This window comes from Aedes albopictus, chromosome 3, assembly GCF_035046485.1.
Source record: "Aedes albopictus strain Foshan chromosome 3, AalbF5, whole genome shotgun sequence".
NCBI classification, from domain to species: domain Eukaryota; kingdom Metazoa; phylum Arthropoda; class Insecta; order Diptera; family Culicidae; genus Aedes; species Aedes albopictus.
In genome coordinates, this window is record NC_085138.1 from 231,848,976 (window position 1) to 231,858,142 (window position 9,167).

Genomic DNA, 9,167 nt, shown 5'->3' on the forward strand with positions numbered 1-9,167 from the left:
TCCATGCATAGCTCCGCCCATTCCAAATTTGCCAACGTATCTTGGTTATGTATTTTGAGGATATAAAAGTCGGAATCTCGCATGGACTTTTGTCCATTTTGACTCTTCAGTCGCCGAAGGTGGTTCTTCCGAGGAAGTGTTTCGTTGTGCCGGTTGTTGTGTGACAGGTGATAGTGAGTACATTCCGTTCGTTGCTGAAAGGATGCCGCGCCGTTTGGAAGCAAAATATCTTGCGAACTTCCGCAAGCGGAAGCGTGAAGAGCAGGAAATCGAAGGAGTCTCGCCGAGGCCTGCTGTGACGAATGCGGAACGCATGAGGCAGTACAGGCAGCGGAGGAAAAATGCGCGGGAAACTATCGGCGTTGGTGTCGGGCCCGGTGTCAATGCCGGTACGACTGCGGCTGCCAATCTTGAGCCGGTGCTCAATTTTGTGCTGGAACCTCTTCCGGGCAGGAGCACTGATCCGGTGAGATTTGTAGCAGTCCCAGTCAACGGTACCTTGCCAAATGGTGCGGTTTCATATAGCGGTGAGTAAAATTATCATTTTCAAAGTGCATTCGCGGTCATGCAACTTGTATCACACAAGCATTAAGTCGTTAGCATAGTATGATCCCGGTGCAGCTGTCAGGAAAAGTTTTCTGCTGTGCATTACTGCTGCAAGCTAGTTTGTTATCTAGTGTCGTACTTTCAAAAATAGCAGATAGCTGACTGAAAGCATTAAAAGTGCATGTATCTAATCTTTTTAAGTGAGCAAGTGTTGTTAAATAATACCATTCTTCAATTCATAATACTTAGTTGGTTTTATTTTTCCATTGAAACTCGGCTTGTTTCTTCAGTTACGTGCTTTTTACTTGCTGACTTTTCACGATTCGGTACAATGTACAGGGTTTGATATGAAATATATCGATTTGAATAGCTTATCGTGGGAAAACTTTCACGTATTGATGTTTATGCTAATGATTAAAGCACTCCAATTCCACTGCTTTTTACTTTTGTGCTTAATGTGGTAGAGTTTAGCGACAAATTCGTAAATTGAAAATCTGTAGCACTCATGGGGGACTCGACGGTTGACGTTAACACGTTGAGCTCGAAATGTGAACGTTGTATAATCTTTGTAATCCAGACATTATTCAATGGCAAGCGTATAGTAAGTTAAAGATTTTCCTCATTTTTCTTAGGAATCGCTCCATCTATTCATGTAGATGGGGAAGCCCATGATGAACAATTTCGATCCCAAGGTAAGTGCTTATTGACTGTTGTATGCATATTATTGTTGTGAAGATTTTCAAGTTTACCTGTCACCACATTAATTCCACAACGAAATCTATGTTTATTGATTGACGATACTTAATATACACTACTTTAGGAATACCCCTATAAAACTACGATCATATTTGTCAACAGAAAGCATTTTTTGACGTATACAATATTTTGTGTATTTTTCTTCTCAAGAATATTTCAAATAATTTATGCCAGACACCAAGCCAGACACATTTTACCAAAAGCATTAATGATTTGGCAAACATTTAATCATTATTTTCAATCTCATTTTACAGAACTTGTTCCATTTCGTTCTGAGCAGAACGAGTCTGTTCTAATTCCTGATCACTTTGGTCAGGGTGAGTAAACTATTGGTATTATCATTACTAATTGGTGCGCATAATGAATCAATTAATGTTTACAGGAATTGACATATCTATACCAATTCAAGAAGAACCAAAATTCGATAAAGCTGATCGAGAGTTCCACAAACGGTTCACTGAAAATGAATTTGGTATACCGTGCAGCGTATGTGATAGGCTGTGGTTCATCAATGATCTAAAGTCAATCACCGAAGCTGCAGGAAGAGTGTTGATAGAGGGAAATCATTTTGAATCGGTCAATGAATTCAAAGTATGCCAGACTTGTCGCAGCAGTTTGCAACGTGGTGCTGTACCCAATTTGTCAACATCGAATGGGTTCAAATATCCACCTTATCCTTTGGGCCTTCCACCGCTGGACCCAATTAGTGAAAGGCTTATTTCACCACGACTGCCATTTATGCAGATTCGTCGCCTGCGCCAAGCGCAAGGTATGATTGACATATACATTTTCTCATTTTATTCGATTATATAAAATGTTATCCGAAATTTTAGGCAGTTACGCGATCATTGGTCAGGTGATCAATGTTCCAGTAGATGTAGATGAGATGGTTAGGGCACTTCCACGCGAGCTTGAAGATGATTATGCTTTTAACGTGTGCATTAAAAAGCACCTTATTCATAAATCAAATTACTTGTCTGGATTCGTCAAAAAGTCTGTGGTGAAAGCTTGGTTGGAATATCTTGTTACCACTCCTTTGTATAGACGGGAGGGGGTAAGTTTTAACCAGGAACGATTGAGCGCTATTGCTTCTGAGCCTCAACCTGGTTCATCGCGGGATGGAGACGCGATCCAGCTGGATATCATCGAGGAAACCAATGATGTGGAGATGTTTGCTGGTCAACAACAGACACTTATGTGGAATGAGGATAAGTGTTTGGAAATCGCCCCAGCTCAAAACAGGAGACCAGTTTCCATCGTTTACGATGATGATGCCGAGGAACTTTCCTTTCCGGATATTTATCTTGGACACCCCAGAAAATTCAAGGCTGGGACTCACGTCACGCCTTTCATGAAGGCTACCAGTGAGCTGAGACGGAGTGATAGGCGAGGAGCCAAGCCCAACCATTTGCTGTACATGGCTATGAAGATTCTGCGTCTTCGAGTTACCGAAGGGTTACAGCATGTCTTCAAAAGCGTGGGAACCGTGAACATAACGCGAGGACAGCTCAACGACCGAGCTTTCGTGGAAGGTCTTATGGAACGGAACCTGTCGTTTATGAAGTCGATACCAAATTCAGTGCAATATTGGTATCAAAGGAAACAGGACCTTTTCGCCATGATACGACAGTTGGGGAAGCCAACAATGTTCCTGACTCTGAGCGCCAGTGAAACTCAATGGCCTCTTTTGTTGAAGCAGCTACACAAACTCTCCAGTGAGTATAACGGCATTGCTTTAACGGACCCGCTGCAGGAGCTGAGTGCTCTACAGCGAGCAACGCTGGTCAACGACGATGCCGTCACGTGCTGCTTGTACTTCAACAAGCTTGTCGATGTTCTCATGACGATCCTTTCTTCACCAAGGTTCAGCCCGTTGGGAAAGCATTACGTCGTGGACTCCTTCAAGCGCATCGAGTTTCAGCATCGCGGCAGCCCACATGCACATATCATGCTTTGGCTCGCAAACGATCCTAACGAAACTGTTTCTGAAGATATGCCTGCTACAATGGAACTTATTAGGAAAGTTAGTTCCATCAGCTCTGTGCATTTGCCGGAAACGATCAAGAAGCAGATTCATGACCACACGCGTACTTGCTACAAACGTAATGAAAAGCGTTGCAGGTTTAACATACCGTACTGGCCAATGAACGAAGAGCGAACACTGATTCCTCTCACCGCTGATGATAGTCGCCGTGATCGATTGAGGAAGCGTGCCTCGGAAATGAGACAAATTTTGGAAACCAAGGCATTTGACACGTTAGAGGAGTTTCTAGACGACTGTAAATGTACGTACGAGTACTACCTTGATGTTCTGCGTTCTTCGATTAAGCGACCAACGATCTTCCTGAAGCGAGTGATGAATGAGCTATGGACGAATCCTTTCAACCCATGGATTGCTCAAAAGCTTCGTTCTAACATGGATTTGCAGTTCATCCTCGACGTGTACTCATGTGCGTGTTACTTGGTTGACTATGTCAACAAGTCTAACCGCGGTATAAGTGGATTGCATCGAGAGCTTATCGCTCTGCAAGAGCAGTATCCGGACCAAGATTACACGGCTTTGTTGAAGAAGGTTAGTTTGAAAATGCTGAACTCTGTGGAGATGTGTGCCCAGGAAGCTGCATGGGTACTTCTGCGATTGCCTATGTCTGAAGCCAGCAGGAAAGTTCAATTCTTGCCAACGATGTGGCCTCATGAAAGGATAAGATCTAGGAAACAGTACAGGCAGATGGATGAAGAGGAAATCGATGAGGATTCGACTGATGTGTGGACCAAGAACATTATCCAGAAATACGAAGAGCGCGATGGCTTAGAAGATGTGTGTTTAGCTGACTTCGCAGCACGGTACACTCAAAGAAGAGGTACTAACACCTACACTATCCGGAATGTCCCACGAATATTGAGATGGCGTGGCTACAGTATGAACGAGTTGGCTGAGTACAAGCGTGAATCGGTACTTTTGTTTTGGCCATTCAGAAGCGAAGTTTGCGACATTCTGGATGGCAACAAGTTTCTTCAGCTTTATGATATGAACGAGGCAGATCTCTTGAGAAAACGAAGGGAATATGACTGCGAGCTGAACTTGGAACAGACTGTAGAGGAATACCTTCGTACTTGTGAGAACGAAGAGGTTGGTGAGCAGGAGAATGCCGCTACAGAGAAGAATGATGAATTTGTGCGAACGATCATCATGGAGCCCAACAACGACGATATTGAACATTTGCCCACAGGAGCACTGAATGCTGTCATCAGGCAACGTACTAATGTCATGTCGAAAGAAGATTACTGTGCAATGGTGCGGACAACCAATGCTGAGCAGCGCGACCTCATCCTGCAAATGATCCACAGTTTGCACAGTTACGATGAAAGCAGCAAGCCGATGCAGATTTTCTTTACTGGACCTGCTGGGTGCGGTAAAACATTCACTCTGCGCATTTTAATGGAGACGATAAACCGCTACAGTCAAGCCCACAACGCGCAGAAGAACGCCTATGTGGCGTGTGCTTCCACCGGAAAAGCAGCCGTTGCTATAGGAGGAACAACCGTTCATTCAGCGTTTCGGATCACTATGTCAAGGCGAGCCAATTCGAAACTCAGCTTTGAGATGCTGCAGTTGTACCGCAATGCTTTTGCAAACATTAAGGCGGTCATAATCGATGAAGTTAGTATGATTGGTGCGGATATTCTCAACACCATTCATGCGCGTCTTCAGGACATTAGTGGTAATTATGATGATCCATTTGGCGGAATTAACATCGTATTCTGTGGAGACTTGCGACAATTGCCACCCGTCAATGCAAGGCCTGTTTACAAGCCTACATGTAATTCCTTTCACGGTGCTGTTCTTTGGCAAGCATTGGATTTCTTACCGCTTGTTAAGGTTATGCGGCAGACAGATGTAGAGTTCTCCAGTATACTCACTAAGATTGGTAATGGCCAGCAAATGACTGCTGAGGAGACCAAACTGATTGAAAGTCGGTTCCGTACTGTAGAGTGGTGTAAACAAAACGCACCAGGAGCAATAAGGCTTTATCATCGGAATGCGGATGTTGAAGCATACAACAACGAAGTACTGCATAATCAGGATGCTCTGGACAGTATAGCGGATGACGTTTTTGCGGGATACAAGGACGCTGGTCAACTGGCAAGCTCTCGCATCAAGCTCTACAAGATGAGCGTCGTGGAAACCGGTGGGTTACCGTATTTGCTACGCCTTTCCGTTGGTATGCCATATATGATTACAACCAACGTCGATGTAGAAGATGGCGTAGTGAATGGTGCGATAGGTGAGCTGAAATATATTGAAAAGGATGAAGACGGCTCAGTTGTGAAACTATGGTTCAAGTATGACAACGAGACGATAGGTGCTGCGTTGAGGATCAAATCGCGACCAGCTGTCTATTCAAGGCCAGGAATTCTGCAACCCGATTGGACTCCTATTGCAAAACGTTCAGGTAACATAAAGCTAAGCAACATCATTAAATGCAAACGCATACAGTTTCCGGTGGTTAGTGCCTGTGCGTTAACAGTTCATAAGTCGCAAGGTGGCACTTTCTCCGAGGTCGTGTATGATTATGACAAGGCTCAAGATCAGCAATTGGTGTACGTTGGCTTGTCACGTGTTACGATGCTTCAAGGCCTTTACTTGACGAACTCCACAAACTCGTTTAAATTTCATCACCCGGATAAAAAATTACCATTCATTACATGGTAAATATTATTAACATATGACTGGTTTTATTGTTCACAATAAAACACATAGTAGATATATTGTTACTTTTTACAATAGAAATCAAGCCCATATAGTTCGTACAATAAGTGAACATTAGCTTTATTAGTGACTAATTGATTCGATTGTTTTTCAATAGTTCTATAATAATTTAAAATAACTATAAGTAAAAATTGATTTAAGTTGTTTTTAAATAGTTGCAAAAGTGCCTGCAAAGTTCTCATGGACTTTTTATTAAAAAAGTGTTTATTTCTCAATTACACTTGAAAACAATTCGTAACATATAAATAACAATAAATATTATTGTTGCTTGGATCATGTTTGTATAATCAAATACAAAATCACTTGACATATTTTTTTTTGTTTTCGTTTTAAATTTGAGTACAGTAGATGTTTCGGTTATCGAATATTATTCGCTAAAACTTCAACGACTGACAGACGTCAAGCCGTGTTGGCAGAGGAAGCTCTCAATGAATAACTGAGGAAGTACTTATAGAAAACTAGCTGAAAAGCAGGTTTAGCCAAGTGAGGATGTTACGACAAGAAAAAGATGAACAATGATTTTTCTAATGTTTTCCAATACATTAAAGGAATCTAGTAAATAGTAAACTACCATTGATAACAATACAAATACAATTAGTTTAATGGGGTCAATTGAACCGATGTTAAAATAAACATGCAATAATATTTGTTGTTATGTAAACAGATTTCGCCTTTGAAAAACAAAAGAATTCATATTTCTCGGTAACATTTTTCTCCAGCATTTACAGATACAGTCAACTTTCGCTCGTTGCACTAAGCTCTTAGCCCAGTTAGTGAAAGACTTTCACTAGGTGGGCTGAGTTTTGAGCTGTCAAATAATCTTTAACAATAGAGATTCAGAGCTACCAACCTTAACAAATCGTGCTTCACGTCAAAAAGTGACGTTTGACTTCGTTTTAACTGGGCTATAGCCCACCTCACGGGCGCCCAGTTAAAACGTAGCCCACCTAAACGTAGCCCAACGACAGAAAGTTGACTGTACTAATGGCCACATGAATTGTGAACGATTTATGGTATGGATCATACGACCTGAAATCTGACTTGTGATATTTGGCAGTTATTTGAAAAGATCTTATCAACAGCTGCCAAGCAATACTTACCAGACAGACATCAGAGTGTTTGATTCTTATCATAAAATGTGCATATCATTCTGGAGGCCGTTATTGCTCGTAAATGCTGGATATAAATGTTAGCGAGAAATATAAATTCTATGGATTTTCAAAAGCGAAAACTGCTTACAAATAACAACAAATATTATTGTATTTTTTTTTTGTTACAACGATTCATTTGACGCCATTCAATTTATTGTATTTGTATTGTAAGAACAATGAAAAAACATTAAGATATATTGTTTTCTTTTGAAAATTGCCCTAAAAATGTCTCATAAAAACACAATACATTCTATTGTTTTTCGCGAAAAAGTGTATGAAAATTTTCTCAAAATTTTATGGTTAAGATACATAACGACCACCATTTTTTATTGTAAAAGTGCCATTTACCATTCGCCGAATGGTATAGAACAATAGGGGTGATAGTGAGTGTGCCGTGTAAATTACAATACGTATAATGGTGAATATTTTTCGAAAAAATGGTGTTGTAACAATAAAATTTATTGTATTTTTATGATATTTTTTATCAGGGCATGCTAAGGGTAGCAACTCACCAAAGATGGTGGATTTAAGGAACGAGTTGTTGCGTTTGGGTAATCACCGACTGCGTACACTAGGAGATGAACTGAGTGAAGTAGTTGAAAACAGCGGCTTTGCATGCACATTGATGAGCCTCAATGTACAGAGTTTGAACGCTCACGCGCAGGACATAGCGACTGATCGAATCCTTTCAAGCGTAGAATTTCTCGCTCTGAATGAAACCTGGATGGATGCTACCTCTCCAATAGAGATTGATGGATATAAGCGCATCACCCAGTGCAAGCGAATGGGTATGAGAGCGGCTGGAGTCGCGATCTATCAGAAGGAAACGGCATCAACCGTGGCTGTTCCGCATCCCATCAAGCAACTCGGTGAGGATCGAGACGAGACGTTTGCCGAAGTGATCAACTATGGAGACATATGTGCAGCAAAGGTTAATGTTATGGGAACCGAAGTACTTCTAATGTCGGTTTACATTTCACCAGGAACAACCATAAGAAATACGAAGTTGTTCATGACGCGGAAATTGTTCAGATATGTTAGACTGGACACACCAATGGTTGTCACTGGAGACTTTAATATTGACGTTTCCAAACAAGAAAATTTTGATTTCCTTAACTTCATGAAGAAGCATTTAAATTTAACATTAGCTAATCCTCATAATGAAGCAACCACCCTAGGTGGTTCGTGTATTGATTTAACCTTCATTAAAAACATTAGCGCAGAGTGTAGACGCTATTGCTCTTATTTTTCTTATCACCGTCCAATTTTATCTGTGCTCGCAGTAGAAGTGCCCGAACCATCAAACATCTAATCTACAGGAAATACATCGCTACGCTCAAGAAACCGGAGCCCGGAATGCAACGTTATTCGATACGATACACAGCAAATGCTCACCACAAACAACACCTGGTCGCTAACAATCATCGGTAGCACAAGAACCTTCCCAGGAACATCAGAACCACCATACACCAAACGGTCCTTTTCAGGACCACCAAAAACAGTCCACAAGAGTTATTGGAGAATTCCAGATCCAAATATTTTCATTCCTGTTCTTGACACTTCTTCTATTTCTTCTCTACATCTTTTTCTACTTCTTTTTGTTCTTCTTGGCATAAATCCAAACTGAAATGGAGCCTGTCTCTCAGCTCAGCGTTTAATCATCACTTAAACAACTATTAACAACTGAGAATTTTCTTTCAAATCTGCCATGTTCGTACGCACAAACACGGAAGTCAAGATCCTCGACCGTAACAGAAATGACGTCCAGACACCCTTGCTGTTGCTAGATAGCTGCATTCACCAGATAGGGTAGAAGCTTCAAAAAAGTTTATTACACGCTAAAAGTTGTCCTACGTCAAGCTTGCGGTTATGTCTCAGACATAACCCACCCCTAGTTTTTTTCGTTGATAAGATTGCACAATGGTGCTGTTTCGAAAAAATAA

General features: G+C 41.3%; 1 protein-coding gene across 1 annotated transcript; it reads left to right on the forward strand.

The window, feature by feature from the left end:
- Positions 1 to 202: 202 nt before the first annotated feature.
- LOC134290648 (uncharacterized) lies at positions 203 to 8,655 on the forward strand. The gene is made up of 6 exons (XM_062857827.1): positions 203 to 527; positions 1,557 to 1,619; positions 1,685 to 2,071; positions 2,136 to 5,756; positions 7,971 to 8,187; positions 8,508 to 8,655. The coding sequence occupies exons 1-6, from the start codon at positions 203 to 205 to the stop codon at positions 8,653 to 8,655; spliced, it is 4,761 nt and encodes a 1,586-aa protein (XP_062713811.1).
- Positions 8,656 to 9,167: the final 512 nt, after the last annotated feature.